This window comes from Rhipicephalus microplus, chromosome 6, assembly GCF_043290135.1.
Source record: "Rhipicephalus microplus isolate Deutch F79 chromosome 6, USDA_Rmic, whole genome shotgun sequence".
Taxonomy (NCBI): domain Eukaryota; kingdom Metazoa; phylum Arthropoda; class Arachnida; order Ixodida; family Ixodidae; genus Rhipicephalus; species Rhipicephalus microplus.
The window spans coordinates 190,981,393-191,000,082 of NC_134705.1; the positions used below are offsets into that span (position 1 = coordinate 190,981,393).

The 18,690-nt window shown below is 48.4% G+C and overlaps 1 protein-coding gene across 1 annotated transcript; it reads right to left on the bottom strand.

The window, feature by feature from the left end:
• Positions 1 to 333: 333 nt before the first annotated feature.
• Positions 334 to 11,728, bottom strand: LOC142765084 (uncharacterized). The gene is made up of 4 exons (XM_075865653.1): positions 11,372 to 11,728; positions 3,932 to 4,036; positions 1,634 to 1,710; positions 334 to 523 (listed from the first exon to the last, which is right to left on the bottom strand). Exons 1-4 carry the CDS (start codon positions 11,615 to 11,617, stop codon positions 412 to 414), a joined length of 540 nt encoding a protein of 179 aa, XP_075721768.1. The 5' UTR covers positions 11,618 to 11,728; the 3' UTR covers positions 334 to 411.
• Positions 11,729 to 18,690: the final 6,962 nt, after the last annotated feature.

The window sequence follows — 18,690 nt, forward strand, 5'->3', positions numbered from 1 at the left end:
CTGCCTGGTCAAAGCAATGAATCATTAAGTAACAATAAATAAAACGAAGCGTAAAGGAACAGGCGAAAATTTTGTAGGCCCGTGTGCTCAGATTTGGCTTAAAGGACCCCAAGTGGTCGAAATTTTCGGAGCCGTTCACTACGGCGTCTCTCATAGTCATATGGGGGTTCGGGGACGTTAAACCCCACATATCAATCAATCAATCAATCAATCAATCAATCAATCAATCAATCAATCAATCAATCAATCAATCAATCAATCAATCAACTAATCAATCAATCAATCAATCGAAGCGTAAAGAAAGACAGGGACATTGTCAAAGAATCTTTTTTTAATGCTGGACAAGCCATTAAAAAAGAGCGTGCAAATGTTGGCATATCGTGTTGAGAGAATGTTGGCTTTGACCACTTCCTAGTTGCCATCCAAGTGATCTGACTGAGCAGCTCTAGCTCTCCATGACGGCCATCTTGTAAACGGCCATCTTGTAAACGGCCATCTTGTAAACGGCTGGTCAAGTCTGCTCCTGAAACAAAAGCATTAAACAAGAATCGCCACACTATGAACGGAGAATGTTGCTTGAAAAGGAAAGCTGGAAACAACGCGCTTGTCGTTCCAGTCTGCTTAAGTCCATGTTTTATTTCCGTGCTCGTATTTCAAGTACGTTGAAATTTAATTTTTCCACGCTAGTTCGTTGGTAGACAGAGTCGATTACGTCTAAGCGATAGCTTCTGCCTATTCTACCATTCATTTGCATCTGTGAGCGCTTCGGGTGAGCGTCAAGGCCAAGTTCGGATTGAAGCGGGGATGCTGCTTTTGCGTCCAGGGGTGTTTCCGTGTTGATTTTTAACCACAGTTACCGGTGGGTATACCGATGCAACACTTAAAAGACGCGCCAATGCGATGTGAACCATAATACTTATTTCTATGCAGCAGCAGATGCTGAACAAGGGCAACTGTGTGAACCTTACCAATTGAAAGCTAATAAGAACTGAAACTATATGTTTTCAGGCTCAAGTAAGTGGCTTGCTTACAGGCCGTATAGCTTCGGCAGTGCTTAACGGTAGTGATGAGATAGACTGTATATAAGTAAGGACAAAGAACTAGCACTGCCACGCTCTGTAAAGACGCATGGCTTGCACTATAAGTACGCATGAACCTTTAACTAACGCATAACTAGCTAGACAACTAAAAGACTTGAAACTAGCGCAACCACGTTCTGTAAGGACACAAGCCTAAACAATAAAGCACACAAGATTATCGCTGCCATGTCTTGTAAGGATGCATAACTAGACAAGTATGCACCAAGAAGCGTAGCGCTGCCACAGTCGGCAAGAACACGTGACTTGCGCTGTCATGTCCTGTAAGTATGGAGGGCCAGACAAGGAGTGGGCACTGGCCCCGCCATGTCTATGATCATACTGCGTTGTCTTTAACTACGAAACTGAATTGATTCAGGTAAGCGGATGGTAATTTTTCATATCCTAATATAACAACAATTCTGGGGTTCACGAACAAAGCTTCTGGCTTATAACCATGCAAAGCCAAGTGTTATCAATGCGAGGACAAACTCACACACACTAAGACGAATGCGGCATACATTTAACGATTGGGTGTTTAATTAAAATATGCTTACCAGCAGTTCTTTCTCACAATGCTTCTGAGCCCCAGGTATCTGTTCACTGTAACCACGTAGGTGCACGTAATGATGGGCTGTTTGAAATACAATGAAAAGAAAAAAAGCATGAATAAAAAAAAACATCCGCCTGTGCAGTCCACGTCAAGTGGTGCGTGAAAAAGGAATATTTTTATCCGCTTATGTTCTTGTTGCACGTACGAGGCTACACGCAAACAATCAAATGAAGCTCCCTCACCAAATAAACTTATGGCAGCTCTCTTAACCAAGGCTTTTCGAAGCATTTTCAAGTAACTATTTCTGCGTCCTATCATAGCTCTTTATTTCACACAATGTTAAGCTATAGCACAAGGGGGGACCATGGCTAATTTTCACCGTCCACTCGTCTAAACCCGTTTTACTATAGGCCTTTTCCCAGTAGGGAAAAAAATTGCCCGCAGCTTCCCTCGGGGGAACACTGAGGGGGATGCGGACCATATAATTGGTTAACGGGGTGTTAAAGTGCGACTTACTTGGGTCGATGGCTAAATTGGTTAACGTGGTTGTGAAATGGGGTGTTAAATTGCGACTTACTTGGGTCGATGGCTAAATTGGTTAACGTGGTTGTAGGAGGGGGTGTTAAATGAGTGAACACGTACACACGTATGCGAAAGGGCGGCGCTGGTCGAAGGGACGTCGATCATTGTGTTTGTGGATTCGTTGGAATTCATTTCACCGCGACCTTGGACGTCGACGCGCCGTACAAACCAACCGACGAGCGGCAACTGAGCGAGCGAGCGCCGACCTTGAGTATATATACAGCACGACGGCGCATGCACTGTCAGCTGTTGAATGTTCTCGAAGCGCGACGCCACATGCGCGTCCACTGGAGAATCAGGAGAATTGTAGATGTCGAACGCGGTGTGTAGAGGAGGAAGGGTGCACAGATGGTGGAGGAGTGAAGCGCGCGCGGTGTGTAGAGGAGGAAGGGATGCACAGATGGTGGAAGAGTGGGCGACGGCGCGACGGCGCATGCGCGCGCGTCAGCTGTCGAATGTTCGAGAAGCGGTGCGGACGGCGCGGACGGCGCGGACGGCGCACTACAAGGCGCGAGTATAAGATGCTCCGCATCTAAAATGCCGCCACGTTGGGCTGCGTGCGAATGTAGAAAGGCTGAGGGACATCCTGGGCAGTGATTTTGGTGGGTTAGGCCAATTCGCGCAGCCCAGAGAGGATTACGGTGGCGCCCAAGGACCCGTTTTTGAAAATATCTATAGAATGGGCGCTTTGGGACGCAAGAAGCGTTGCAGGTGCTTCTGCCGCACATGGCGTACATCTCTCTCTCTCTCTCTCTCTCTCTCTCTCTGTGCAATATCGGCGAGGCCTATAGCCCTTATCCTTTTCTACCAAGCCTCAATCTTGCCTCAGCACAAGGCCAAGTGATCAGCCTGCCTGACCCCCATCAGCGCTACTCTGAAGCTATAGACTCGCCCCAATAGCTATAGCTCTGCTGAGCAATATGACGGCCCGCACTGAAGGGTTGACTCAGCAGCAGCATTTCGGTTAAAGGAGCACCGACAAAAGTTTACGAAGGCGAGTTTTCTCTGCCATACAAATCTCCTGTGTACAGACGTATCCCTGAGCAAGCATGAAGCACAATGAATTTTGATAGGGTATTTCATTTTCAAGGTTGGAGTCACTGGTATCGATACGCAGCACCCCGGCCGCCACTTACGAGACGACCCCAGGTACGATGGTACGGCTGTTGTTTTTCCAACACAAGTAGGCCATCCGCAGAAACGGAATACCCGGCGAGAACAACGACGATTGACGATTGCGGCTATTTGTAAGCACACGTGAAGATGATGAACTACACAATAAGCGCTCACCATATTAGTCTATTTTCCCATGGTGCATGTGAGGCTGGTTTATTGGGATGACGTCAGGCGTTACAAAGCTTCGCAAATGGCTGATTTCGCGTCACCAACGGAGCCATGGTGAGAAGTGGGCGTGGAAACGTCGCGACATCTTGCGTGAACACGTGAAGTGATGCTCACACCTTGCTGTGACGTCAGACTGCGTCATAAATGAAAACTAGTTTTCAAAGTATGCTGTAACTACATTTTCAAGGTGCGCTCATGCTTAGCAGCACGCTTTCTAGGCTCTTGAGGGTGGCTTGGTTTTTCATTTGACGCAAGAAAACAACCGAAAACGTTTGTGTCTCTACCTCTTTAAAAGTAACAACAACACGCTCGCTGCATAGCAACGAAAAAGTTTTCTTTTATCAAGCAGTGTAATCGCAGCAGCGTCATTACTCACCCTTTGGTGATTATGCCAGCACTTGGAAAGTCCGAATGGAGTCGGCGGTCTGCGCTCACAGGTGGAATGGAACATCTCAAAGCGGATGCTGAGCGTCCACTTGTTCTGCGAGTAAATAGAGCAGTAAGCTCGCGCACCACTGCAAAACAAACAAACAAACATATGCAATCGCACTCATCGTAAAAGCTGAAGGAAACGCGGGGGCAGTGATTAACCTTTCGATTAATCTGCCCTACAACGACGCTTGCGTTCTCGGGAGAGCGAACTCGGTCGTTCCAAACGTGCAGCCTGTCGGCGTCTGTATGGCGGGAAAGAAATCGTTCATTTGTGATGCGGTAGGGGGTCCTCTTCTCACCCAGGTCTCTTTTCTCCTCAACCTCAATTTTCTTTTTCACCCCTTGCTATACTGCCCTGCGTATGGCTATACTATACTTTTACCCACACCTTCCTCCTGTCCACCTTCTCCACCCACCATCGCTATATATATATATATACCACACATGGCTTTGCGGTGCTATGCTGAGCTTTTACCTACTTCCCTCCGCATTCACGTCCTCCTCACCCTCTATGACTGCTCCTCACTCCGACTACCCCATCCTTGCTTCTTGACATACCACTATGCGTGGCCCTGCATGGCTATGCGTAACACTATGCATGGCTCTGCTACGCTTTGCCTCGTCTCGTCCCCTTTTTCCTTCTCTTCATCCCCTCTGTCCTCTTTCGCATCCCTACTTAACCATATACTCATGGCTATCCTGTATATGGTTTTACCAGTGTGACACCACACATGGCTATTATATGCTTTACCCCTTCACTTTCTCGTGTCTTTCTTGCCCACCTTCAGTTTTACCTTATTGCACCGTTACTATATCATACTATACACGACTATGTTATACATAATTTTTGCCGCGTGATGCCAACCATAGCTGTTATTTGTTTTACTCTATCATCTCTTTGTTTCCATTCTCCTCTCTCTCACTTCCTTCAGACTTACTATACTAGTAACGTTGAAAGTTGGGCGAGTCAGTGATAGTTCATGTTTACTCATGAAGCAGCGCACGGAGACAAGGCACGAAAGAAACGAAAGGGACACCGCTGCACTCGCAACTAGTTTGTTTCGCTGAAAAATATGGTTACTATAAATTTGATATACCATAGTATACATGGCTATAGGCTATGTATAGTTTTATCAGCGTGACGCCGAGTGACATGAGGCGACCTCAGCAGCTCACGACGGCGTACGACGACAGCAAAGACAGCCCGGGCACTTGGAGTGCTCCTCACTTAATAAAAAAAACGGCTATCCACAATTTCTCTAGAGGCACCGATTTGCGTCAACTGTCGCTAATGACAACAATAAATGTTCAAGCATTCCCTCATGTATTCGGTGAAGACGACACAATGGCGCAAGCCATCTGTTTTTTTTCCCTCTTAATACGCTGTTCTTCCCCCGCTTCCTCTGAAAGCATAGTGTACTAGAATTTTCTAGTTTTGTATATCCGAAAGCTGTTTGTGCTTAACATGGCATTGCGTTCCCCCCATGATCACATGCATTGCTAGCTTTCCAGACCTTATCTAGTTTTGCCCTGCCTCCGTGATCGGCAGACCAATCACTGAGGCCGTGCGAAACGACGATGACATGTGATAACGTCATTATATGACGTTGTAGCGTGACGTCATAATGTTCTCACAGTGACGTAAACAATTCTGTCGATCTGTGTTGCCATGATGTCATATGGGACATCATGAGATGATGTTTCGCTGCACTCGTGTTGACGTTACCGACGGTCAACTTTTACGATCTAGTGATTGGCGCCGGTTTTGGAGGCTTCGGGCCACAGCTGCCCTTACAACGGCTGTCCTTTGAACGTAAAAGTAGTCGCATTTGCCACCAGGTGCTCTATGTCCGTATTGATTTAGCAAGAAGATGTACACGATATTTTATAGACGGAACGCTTCCGTTACGTCCTGTGAGCAGGCCTTCGTTCAGCCACTGCAAAACAATGTCGCTTTCGTCTGGACTGTAGCTCATCAAATACTCCTAGGGAACAAAATGGCTCATGCAGCTGTTGGAAAATGAATACACTGAGTGGTCGTAACTGTGCACCAACCTCAAGACTGAATGATTCTTCGCATGACACCCCCAAAGCCACGGTCTTCACATTTCATGAAATTCGCGTGCACTACAGACACCAACGCTTGACATATCGACCTCTTTCTCGGCTTAGAAAACGCCCAGAGAAAATTATTGCGGTGGCAACTGCAAAGTCGCACATTGCTTTGCCCGCAATCTCTGCACTTATTTTTGCACGCGATACACCCTTCACACAAGTGTCACTTTAGTCCTGTCCACATATGACATCTCTCGCATACCGTGTGAAAGTGTTCCATAACATTTCCCGCCAGCACCCTCAAGCCATTAACTACAATAGTGATTTGCTTTGGGGGATATTGCCCCGCGGCGCTCCAATCCCAACCTGCAGGACTGAGTCCTGATGTGGGCTGATGTGGGACGCGGAGGCCTACCAGGGCTGGTGGACTGATGGTAAACATCACAAAGTGGTGACCGACGCACGCTGGTACTGGACCAAGACCTCCCTTACACGGCTTCGACTCTTCCCCTTTATTAAAAGCGAAGGGAAAGTGTTATGTCTGGTGTTGTCGTCGGCCCATAGACGTACGCGTAGGTCGCGGTATTCCAAAAAGCTCAGACAGCCTCGAACGGTTAAAAACAAGTTTATTCCTATTCGGATGGAGGCGGCGGCCGAACTGCCGGGGGAAAACGACGGTGGCTCGTTTGCGCCGAGCGGGGGAAGGGGAGGAGTCAACATCTGGAAGCAATTTCAGCAACCGGTCCTTCGCCGGTTCGGAGGCTAGCTCGTGACACAGGGGTGCTTGGAACACAACATCTCCTCCCTCTTTAGATTGTCGCTTGGAAGCGATCTGGGGGCCGCCGTGGGCGCGTGGACGCTCTGGACGCACTAGGAAGAGAAGCCTCCGCTCGCTGGGTGTCGTTTCTCTTGTGTTCAGGGCCGGCGGGCGGCGGCGCCGATTCATCTGGTGCGAGATGCCAGGCTAAGTGGAACGAAGCTTCCGTCGAGGTGGCTGCTTGAATGGGAGGTTCCCTTGGCAAATTACCTGAATGGCGTAGCTGATTAAGGTGGCGGCGTGTGGCCCTTCCACCAATGTCGACGAGCCATGACCGCAAACCTATTCGTTTGAGTGCGGTCGCTTCAACCCAGCCAGGCTTTCTGTGGAACTGGCGGGCGTATATGCGCTGTCCACTTTCAATGCTCCTGCTATGCGGGAGCTTTTCTTCCTCCGACGGTGCTTTCGCTGAGGACTCCGGGACAATTGCTGTTAGCTGGGTTCTCATTTCTCGTCCGAACATCAATTTTGCTGGCGTTTGATCAGTAGTGCTTTGAGCAGTGTTGTGCTGTCTGAAGAGAAAGCGCGCGATGCGGCGTTGCATTGTCCCAGTCTGGTCTTTAGTAAGGGCGCGCTTTAGCTCAGCCACGTAGCGCTCGGGTTGTCCGTTCGTAGCCGGGTGGTAAGGAGCTGATGTAACAGACGAGACGCGGTTGTCGCTGTAAAACTTGAGAATCTCCGTGGACACAAACGGAGTGCCGTTGTCCGAGACCACCTTGCGCGGTAGGCCAAACGTTGCAAACAACGACCGCAGAGTGTCGATAACTGCTGCCGATGTCGTTGTAGCCATTTGTTTTACCTCCAGCCACTTGGTGTATGCGTCTACAACCACCAGGAACGAACACCCTTCGATAGGTCCAGCAAAATCAATGTGCAGGGTGTGCCAAGGCGTGTCTGGTCTTTCCCATTCAGGAATAGGGGCTCTTGGCGGGCTTCTGTGGTTGCATTGGCAAGGCTGGCAATCGTGAACTGTTAATTCTATATCATGGTCGATACCAGGCTACCACATATAACTTCTGGCGCACTTTTTCATGGCAACAATGCCTCGATGACCTGCGTGGACAAGCGACATGGCCTGTTCGCGAAGTGCCGCTGGAATTACAACTCTTGATCCCAAGGTGACGCAACCGCGATGAGTGTTCAACTCCGCAGCTCGTTTGCGGTAAGCGTTGAAGTGTTCACCCTTTAGCTTCTGCACGTTGCCTTCTTGTATAGCTGCGTAGACTTCCTTCAAGACAGTGCACTCCTGCGTTGATGCTGCTACCGTGTCAGCTGTTAGCGGAGGGTTTGGCAGCGCCTCGAACATGAGTATATCACCCGGCGGGGGGGGGGGGGGGGTTCATCTATTGTGGTGTCTAGCGGCAGGCGGCTTAGTGCGTCGGCGTTCTGGTGTTTCTTCCCAGTGCGATGTACGAGTTCGTAATCGTACGCCGATATCTTGATGCACCATCGTGTCATTCGCGGCGACAATGTCTGTGGCATTGGCTTCTGGGGACCCATAATCCCCAATAAGGGCCGGTGATCTGTTATGAAAGTCACTTTCCTGCCGGTAATGTACTGCCGAAAGTGATCTGCTGCGTAGACGATGGCAAGTCCCTCTTTATCTAGCTGGGAATAATTCCTCTCTGCCTGCGATAGGGTGCGCGAAGCAAAAGCGATCGGGGCTTCCCGTCCCTGGTCGTCAACTTGGGAGAGGACTGCTCCCACTCCGTATGGTGATGCGTCACAGGCTAGCAGTAGAGTCTCCTTTTGTCGTAGTGTCGCAGAACAGTAGACTTGCGAAGTAGTTGCTTAAGGGCAACAAATGACTCTTGGTGGCGTGGCGACCAAGTCCATGGGACTTCTTTCTGCAGGAGCTGGTATAGATCGTTGGCCACTGTAGCTCGATGTTCTAAGAACCGGTCGTAGAACGTCAATAGCCCCAAAAACGACTGCAGTTCTTGCTTGTTAGTAGGCGCTCGTGCTTCGGTGATTGCACGCACTTTGTCTTCAGTAGGATGGATACCCTGCGCGTCAATTTGATGTCCAAGAAACTTCACTTCAGGCACCGCAAAAACACATTTTTTTTTACTGATGCGCAAATTAGCATTTGCTAGCCTTTCCAAAATGAGCTCCAAGCGTTCTGTGCGCTCTTCATTGGAGGCGCCACCGACAATAACATCGCCCATTTAGACGCAAACACCTGGGATCCCGATAAGTGTAGACTCCATAAATTTCTGGAAGATTGCTGGCGCTGCAGATATTCCGAATGGTAGCCTTTTAACTTTGTAAAGACCCTTAATAGTGTTTATCGTGAGCAGTTGAGACGTTGATTCGCTCACCTTCAGCTGCTGGTAGGCTTGTGTCAAGTCCAAGGTGCTGAAGATTTTTCCACCACGAAGCGTGCTGAAAACCTCTTCCAGTGTCGGCAGTGGGTAGGAAGATGCTTTTGTCGCCAGGTTGACAGTGCTCTGGTAGTCTCCGCAGAGGCGTAGGGTACCATTCTTCTTTCGGACGACAACGAGTGGTGTAGCCCATTCCGAATGTTGCGTCGGTTCGATGATCCCTTGTTCCTGCAGTCGGTCAAGCTCATTCTCGACGGACGTTCGTAAGGCGAAAGGCACCGACCTAGCTTTCAAAAATTTTGGCGTCGCATCCTCCCGCAGCTCCAGTCTGACTGGAGGTCCGTTGTTCCCTGGTATTTATTTGGAGAAAACCACTTTATACTTATCTTGAAGCTGCTCCACTGAGGGATAACTGGGTGTGTGGTGAACTCCGCCAATCACCACTCCAAGGGGGGTGAACCAATTTCGTCCTAAAAGGCTTGATCCAGAACCGTGGACGACTAGCAAGGGGAGCTGATGGGTCTGCCCGTTGTAGTATACGTCTATGTTGGCACAGCCCAGCAGTGGAAGGGAATGTCCGGACCACGTTCTCAGCTGCGTGTCGTCTTGCTGGAGAGCTGGCGCGTTCTCACGCCAAGTAGCGCGAAAAGTGTCCTCGCTGGTGAGCGTACATGCTGCTCCGGAATCCACCTCAAACCTGATAAGGCGCTGGTGTACCATAATTTCAGTTGTAATCTTCGGTCTCGTTCCGAGGTTCACAACGGCGTTTAAGTCATATAGTGCCGATGACGTTAGTGCTGTTCGGCTTGTATTTTGCGTCTGGCCCTCCTGTGCGTCGACATTGTTGTTCCGTTGCACTGAAGTCTTCGGTGCGAGCTGTTTGCGCTTCGAGATGCATGCCCTTTCAATGTGTCCCAGTTTTTGGCAAAAATTGCAGGTCGCTGTCTTGTATCGACATACCTGGGGATCGTGCATGTCGTCGCATCGCCAACAGCGCTGTGTCTTTCTGCTTGATTTCGCCTTAGACGTGGAATGACCTGACTGCTGACTGGTGTGATGCACCGGCTCGACGTTCCGTCGAATATCCCTCTGCTGGTGACCGGCGCTCTCCGCTCGTTGGGCGATGTCGTAGGCTTTGGAGAAGATGAGACCCGTCTCCGCGAACAGGCGTTGTTGTAGACCTGCGTCACGCAGTCCGCACACAAAACGGTCACGCAACATAACGTCCAAGGGGAGCATAGTGGTGTTAGCAGGTGTGGCAGTCGATCCTCCCTCCTGCGCAGTAGCTGCAGTTGTCGCGGTCAACGTCCCGAAATTGCAGTCAGCAGCGAGCTTTTTGAGAGCCGCTACGTATTCGGCAACTTTTTCGCCATCCAGTTGGTCTCGCCGTTGAAGCGGGCTCGACAGTAGACCTCCGATGGCCTTGGGTCATAGCGCTCTTGTAGCGCTGCTACGATGTCGTCGTAGTCAACGGCTGCTGGAGTGCGTGGCTGAATCAGGGCACAGACTGTGTCGTATGTCTGCTCCCCACACAGCGTTAGCAGGTTGGCCCTCTTCATTGCTGCATCAGTGATGTTGTTAGCCTCGAAGTAAAATTGCAGGCGTCCAAACCACGATGACCATGATGAGCCGTTGAATTCGGGTAGCCGATTTGGGAGCCCGTGCGTAGCCATAGCTTGTAGCTTGTCGAAATCGTTGCGTAGCGTTGGTCCAAATCCACTTCCTCATCGCCACTTTTATGTCCGGTGTTGTCGTCGGCCCATAGACGTACGCGTAGGTCGCGGTAGTCCAAAAAGCTCAGACCACCTCGGACGGTTAAAAACAAGTTTATTCCTATTCGGATGGAGGCGGCGGCTGAACTGCCGGGGGAAAACGACGGTGGCTCGTTTGCGCCGAGCGGGGGAAGGGGTGGAGTCAACATCAGGAAGCAGTTTCAGCATCCGGTCCTTCGCAGGTTCGGAGGCTCGCTCGTGACACAGGGGTGCTTGGAACACAACAGAAAGTTTATTCACTCACTCCACACAGCGACATAACCAGCTATGACAGCTGGATACATAAAAGACTGTCTAAGTATTGCTTCATTTCATGCGCAACACTGGTCTTGCGGTGCACATTTAGTTCACATATAGACACAAAATGTCAGATCTTATGGTCAAGTCTATTTTGCAATAAAATGCGAGGTTCTTACCAGCCACCGAAGATTCAGGATGCGTCGAAGGTGGCGCACCCTGTACTCGTCCGACTCACGGAGTACGAGTGCTTCGGCCAACTTCCGGAATCTCCTGTATTCGCCTCTTGGCACCAGCGTCCCTGTGTGACCGTAGCCATCGTCGTATCCGTTGTCATAGCCACCCGGGAACCCGCTTTCTGCGACCTTCCCCAGCAGAACCAGCGATGCGATCAGGAGAAGCACGACTCGCATGTCTCGTCCCATGACTCAGAGCCAGAACTCGACTGCAGCACTCTCGCGTCAGAAAAAAAAGAAACTTTCTCCGTCATCGGGTTGGTAGAGTTTTCGGACGATTGATATACATACGGACACGAACTCATGATTCACGTCTCGGCGTTCAGAGGAATTGTGTGGTACTCCATCATCACCTTTGAAAGTGGACGAGGTTGTGTGAGCTTAGATTGTCGGTGGTGATGCAGGGCACGGGACTTCTTTTGATGCTGGATCACGGTGACTGTCTACTGGCGTTAGAATTTTGACACTGTGATAGCGGGTACATCAATAAAACTAGTTTCATTCAGACTGCCACTTGTGTGCAGTCGTCGATTGAGTTTTGAATGTTCACGAACGAATGTCACGTAAGTTTGGCACAATGTCACAGAAGCGAATTCTTGGAAGATGGACGTCCCCGCTGTCGTGACGTGGCTTGCAAGAAGGCATTTCGAACCCGGTGGATGCGTGAACTGTGCAGCGCAGGCAAACACCATCACTCAGCTGCAATGGAGAACAACAGGACCAGTATGGAATCACTACTCTTTACTCACCACAGAAATTGCTAGCAACTTGGCAACTCTCGTGTCGTTGGAAGTCGAGATAGGGACATCCAGTGGATGCTCCGGAGCTTTCATTTCACGCCGTTCTCAACCTGGTTTCCGGTTGCATCGCAGAAGTAGTACCTTTGCCAACGCTGCAGGCTATTACTGAGACAAAGCGCGTGCCGCTCGCAAGAGTTCACATGCAATAAAAGCTATCTTTATGTCTTGAAGGGATCGTGTCCGTTCACGAAGCGTTAAATTCCAGGCCACTCCTCAAGGATTATAATACACTTGAATCCCAAATACGTGTCACTGTGAAGACGCAAGGTATTCATTACGTTCACTGCGAGTCGATTTGTTATTGCTCCTTTGCTCCACTTCAATATCGTGTCTCGGCAACGGCCCCAAAAATTTTATTTTTCCTACCATATTTCGCGCTGACGTCTGGACAAAAGAAATGAGTTTTCAGCTTCACAATCTCGTACGCATGCGGTTTCGATAGTCAGAGCTCTTGACTTTTTGGTCTTCATTTGCGCTCATTTGAAGCTATATAGCTCTTTCACGAATGTTTTTGCCATCGGTAATTTTCTCTTGTAAACTATTGGCTGCTAATTCATTGCCACCCTAGGCAAGGGGAGTTGCGTAGTAGTCGGGTCCGTATCGATTTTCAACGTCAGCTGGCGTGTGACAACTCTTCCACGCTTGATATGCAAGCGTAAAGAGTCTCTGCATTCACGCAGTGGCAACCCGAGTCTTTCATGCATCGTACACGAGAAAAGTGCTCAAGAAGCTTCCAGTCAGTCTAGAGAAACAGCCAGCGGGAGACGTAGATCGCACCTGCCAGCACAATCGACGTCTCAATGGGTGTCTTTGCGACCGCATGAGATGTTGCTTTCGCGATTCCATTGAAATAGACCGGATGGTGACATCGTTCGACTTTTAGTATTTTTTTAACCGATAACTTATAAGGCTACCACACGAAACTTCCGTGGTGTTATTCAGAGCGCTTATCGACGTAACCTTTTCTTTCAGAAAGTGACCAGAAGCAGAGGAACACTTTTATTTTATCTTGACCCAGGAGCCTACACCAGGCCACCTCGATTTATGTTTCCGTCTTATACGGTAGTGCTTCGAGCTTTAGTACTGCATGGTCTTTAGTATGGTAGCGCGAAAACACAACGAAAGCAAAAGGGTACGAGCACTAACTTTTTACCTTAGTGTTGTTGTTAAACAAACCAAGATAGATAGAGACGTTTCCTGGCGCAAAGTCAGAACATTGAAAGTAATGAGAGTGGAATAAGCAAGCACCTGTAAGAACAAGCGAACTGAAAATAATCGGATGATAGTGCACCCGTATAGTCGTAGAAGTGGTTCTGAGGAGGCTGGAGGGATGCTCGTGGCTCAGCAAGCCGTTCATTTCACTGTGTGATCAGGAACTAGATTTTACACTGTGGAGGGTGTTTAATGACAAACTTAGTGGAAGATTCGTTCGGAGAGTCACACAGCTTCTAGCTGGCATGTGCCCCACAGAAATCGGCTGATCCCTATGCTATTCATCTTCGGTCCACTAGAACTGAACTTGTCAGTGTCTGGAATGTTTGGCGATGGTTGAAGTCGTGCGCGTGCGCTCTCTGAGTTAGATAGATAGATAGATAGATAGATAGATAGATAGATAGATAGATAGATAGATAGATAGGTAGATTGATTGACAGATTGATTGATAGATTGATTGATAGATTGATAGATAGATTGATTGATTGAGTGAGTGATTTAGAGATTGATTGATAGATAGATTGGTAGATAGATAGATAGATAGATTGGTATATAGATAGATAGATTGGTAGATAGATAGATAGATTGGTTGATAGATAGATAGATAGATAGATAGATAGATAGATAGATAGATAGATAGATAGATAGATAGATAGATAGATAGATAGATAGATAGATAGATAGATTTGAAATGAACTGCGAGGACAGCCGAATGCCTCAAGCAGAAGGTTGAGAGCTAAGCTAGTGGTGACTGATAATTTTACCGTACGGTGAAGTGGAGCGCCTTTTCAGCGTCAAAGGGGAAAGGACAAGTTGCAGTGAGTGTCGGGCCCTTCTTGCTTCCTTTGTCCCTGTAGAAAGTGCGCTAGTTCACCATAGGGTACAATGGAAGTGTACCGTTTACCCGCTTGTTTGCCCGCCAAAGCTGCGGCGTCCTGCCACCTGAATCCCGATGTGAAAAACAGGCTGTACTCGTGCGTCCGTGACCCTGAGGTCACGGGACACGCTGTCGGCGCATCGAAACCCGGATTTGGGGCGTATTCAAAATGCATCATCAACAGCGGATGATTAGTGGTCTCGAAATATCTCGCGCGAGAGTGCGCGGTCAGGAATCACAGAACACCCAGTGGAGTCTCTGCGTGTGCCGCAGTATAGTTGGGTGGGTGGGCGATCGCAGAGGTCTCTCAGAAGCTGACGCCACAATTCGGGTTCCCGTGTTGTGAGGCACAGAAAGAGTGTGTCCTTCAGTGTATTGCGAGCATTATCCGCAGGCCGAGTGAGCAGCAGATCACGCACCTTGCTGATGGTCTGGATTGATTGATTGATTTGTGGGGTTTAACGTCCCCAAACCACGAAATGATTATGAGAGACGCCGTAGTGGAGGGCTCCGGAAATTTCCGGACCACCTGGGTTTTTTTTTACGTGCACCCAAATTTGAGCACACGGGCCTACAACATTTCCGCCTCCATCGGAAATGTAGCCGCCACAGCCGGGATTTGATCCCGCGACATGCGGGTCAGCAGCCGAGTACCTTAGCCACTAGACCGCCGCGGCGGGGCTTGCTGATGGCCTGCCGCGGTGAATCAGTGGCTGAGGTGCTTAGTTACTGACCCGGAGGTCACTGGTTCGATGCCGGCCGTGGCAGTCGCACTTTGGTAGAGGCGAAATGGTTGTGGTCCGTGGCTCACGTTAAATACTAACACCGCGGATGGTCGAACTTTCCGGAGCTCTCCACTACAGCGCCTCTCATTCACATCGTGGTTTCGGCACGTAAAACCCGAAACACTATTGTCACGTGCTTGCTCAAGAAAGACGATGGCAGTTGTGCACGTGCCACGAAGGTTTACGAAATGTACGAAAAATAAGAACTCGCTGCGCGGTCTAATTAAAAAGATCGACCTGCTTCTGGTGTCTCAATCTCTGCGGCAAGACCTCTGTTTGGACGTCGTGACGTCGGTACCCAGCAACTTCACTCATAGAGTTTCTTAATATACACTAGAGGGAGCTCTGGCGCTAGTCTCTATAAGAGCTGCAACGCATGGCGCTTCAGCGAGCATGAGAATGATGGGTAGTACACACATTTGTCTAATTTTCGTACTTCTGGCCTGCTTCTGGCCTGCTTCGGGCTCCGTGTGTGTTTGTGTGGCTTGGAGCTGTTTTTTTTCACGAAAACGTAAATTAGCAAATGTTCACCGTTTGCGCTTCACAACCTTATTCTTTTAGGCTTACCATTTCGAATAAAGGCGCTAAGTTCAAAAGGGTTTCTTCTTTCTTTCAAAACAAAACCGTAGCCAGCAATAAACGAAGCCGCAAGTACGATTCGCCGCCCGCAAGTACGAAGACTAGGCAAATGTGTGTACTACCCGTCATTCCTATGGTCGGTGAACGATCGCAGCGCCAGAGTGCCCTCTAGTTAATTTTGGGAATATCTATGCCTCGACCAGTGTCACGACGTCAAAACAGAGGTCTTGCCGCAGAGATGGAGACACCAGAAGCAGGTCGATTTTTTAAATTAGAACACGCAAGCAAGTTCTTCTTTTTCGTCCATTTCGTAAACCATCGTGGCACATGCACGACTGCCATCGTCTTTCTTGAGCAAGCACGTGACAATATTATTATTATTATATGGACCTCGCTGATGGATCCTAGGAGAGGAGGTGGCGGGTAGAGGGGGGGGGGGAAGAAGAAGCTTTCTAAGTGCGCGTAGCGCGAGTGGTTGGCTGTGATACGACGGTCGGGAAATCGAGCCTCGGCGTTCTTATAATCACGCCTAGGGGTCTGTGCGTCTAAAATGGTGCCGGCCGACAGCAATCACGACAGGCACGTCGATGGTCGATGTGACTGTGCCTGCTCATATTGGTTGACTACTGTAGGATGCTAACGCAGGCTAAGAATGAGGTTACTGAGAGCTGGAATTCCATACTATTACCGGACGTTTGATTCCCTCCTCACGCCACACTATTACGCACTAATCTCGGACGGAGGGATGCCAGGCGTCAAATACAGCTTTCTGGTCAAAGGTGAGATGCGATAACGAACGATAAATGAATAAATAAATGAATAAATAAATAAATTAAGAATGAATTTATTTTTTATTTATTTAATAATACTGTCAACCCTCGCTTGAGGGTCATAACAGGGAGGGAGTACAATAGTACGTACAAAGAGAAAACAAAAACAACTGGCACTCAAATAGCAATGCACACAAGAAACCGAAATCGGCAGTAGTTCAATTCAACCATGACCAAAATAAGCATCGATTTCTCTGTCAAAAGATTGCAGCCCCGCCGCGGTGGTCTAGTGGCTAAGGTACTCGGCTGCTGACCCGCAGGGCGCGGGTTCGAATCCCGGCTGTGGCGGCTGCATTTCCGATGGAGGCGGAAATGTTGTAGGCCCGTGTGCTCAGATTTGGGTGCACGCTAAAGAACCCCAGGTGGTCTAAATTTCCGGAGCCCTCCACTACGGCGTCTCTCATAATCACATAGTGGTTTTGGGACGTTAAACCCCACATATCAATCAATCAAAGATTGCACATCGGTACTATTAACAACATGGTGGGGTAAACGATTCCATCGTTCTATAGCATACGGAAAAAATGACGCCCGAAAGAGGCCAGTGCGAGCGTTGAAAGGTTTAATGGGGGCATCGTGATTCAATCTAGCGCTACGTTTTCCGGGAAGGCGTATGTACTCGTCTTTAGGTATTTTGAGCATCCCTTGCATTATACGATATAACGTTTTAAGTTTTTCTTTTTGTCTTTGAATTGCCAGTGATTCTAAATTGCATGAATTGAGCATGTCAGTTACTGAATCCCGCCTTCTATATCTAGGGCACACAAACCGTACTGCATGCCTCTGAATACGTTCTAATTTGGTAACTAAGTGTTTTTGGTGAGGGCTGCAAACCACGGAGGCGTACTCCAGTCTAGGTCTTATATATGTTTGGTATGCAAGCAGCTTAACGTGTTTCGGTGTTTTATGCAACTTCGCTTGAAGATAACAAAGTTTTTTGTAATGACTCAGAACAAACTGATTCAATATGACGGCACCAAGTTAAGTTGTTTGTAATTGTCACCCCTAAGTATTTAAAACACGTTGTTTCACAGGGTGTTGCTCCCGATGCTGTATGAAAATTTGAGAACATTTTTCTTATTGGTAATGTGTACAGTTTTTTTGTGCTTAATTTGCACATCCTATTCGCGACACCACAATTCTAAATCTTCGAGGCACTTGTTCAACTCAAGCTGATTATCAGTATAGCTTATACCCCTGTCACACGACCACCACCAAACTCCGTTGAACACCGTCAACGTAAATCTCCCCTAGGGGGTTCAACGGAGAAAGAGTTGTGGCAGCGTCACACGGCAATGACAAGGTTGCAACAGTTGCCACGAGGGGGCTCAGCTGGCGCTGTTTGATTTTCGGAAAAGCATTCTAATTTCATCTCTATTGCTTTTTTTGTGAATCCTTGTGATGCGGTTTTTACAAAAAAGCACTATTAAGTAAGTATGCGACTAACAAACCATTGAAAATAATTTCAAATAAAAACGCATTTGCTAAATGTAGCAATGCTGCTAGTGACGCTGGCCACATTGTGCTTTTAGTTGTTTTCTTGCCGGTATACATGCTCGTTACGAAAGTTCTTATGCTTCCTTTCCTCGTGAGCGCACATTTTGTGTTCTTCAGCCATTAATGACACAGCGGACGACGTGAGGAAGTGGTACCATATTGCGCGGGTAATGACGTTGATCGGCTGGTGCCGGCCGGCCCGACTCGTGAGGCACGGTGTGTAGGGCATCGGTTTTGAGAGTAAGTGAACTCTGGCGGGCGTAAATTTATGTAAACGAACACACGTTGTGAATGAGTACTACAACGAAAGAACGTTTAATATTGCCAAAATGTATTATTCTTTCTCTGCGGCCCCTTAGTGCTCGAAATTTTTATCTGACCTCTAGACTGCTGGGGACGAGAGTACCTCGTTTCACTGCGAAGGGAGATCGTTGAACGTCCTTTGCGAAATGCTCCGTTTACCTTCGTTTGCGTAAGGGTGGCCGTGTGACACAGACCGCATCTTTGTTGTCGTAAGGACGAGGGATTTAAACGGTCTTCACGGGTGCCCGTGTGACAGGGGTATTACAGGCATGTAAACCAAACAATGCGCATAAATTTTCATCTTAATAGCATAAAATCTCATTCATCTTAATGAATGAATAAATAAATAACAACAAAATGGAGCCCGAATAAGCAAGGA

What these genes read in the sequence shown, in the direction of transcription:
- LOC142765084 (XM_075865653.1), bottom strand. Translation starts at nt 11,617, where the DNA reads ATGGGACGAGACATGCGAGTCGTGCTTCTCCTGATCGCATCGCTGGTT. An exon ending in TCCTGAATCTTCGGTGGCTG is followed by an intron (nt 4,037 to 11,371) that starts GTAAGAACCTCG and finishes ATTTACTCGCAG; the next exon opens with AACAAGTGGACGCTCAGCAT. An exon ending in ATTGTGAGAAAGAACTGCTG is followed by an intron (nt 524 to 1,633) that starts GTAAGCATATTT and finishes CTTTTGTTTCAG; the next exon opens with GAGCAGACTTGACCAGCCGT.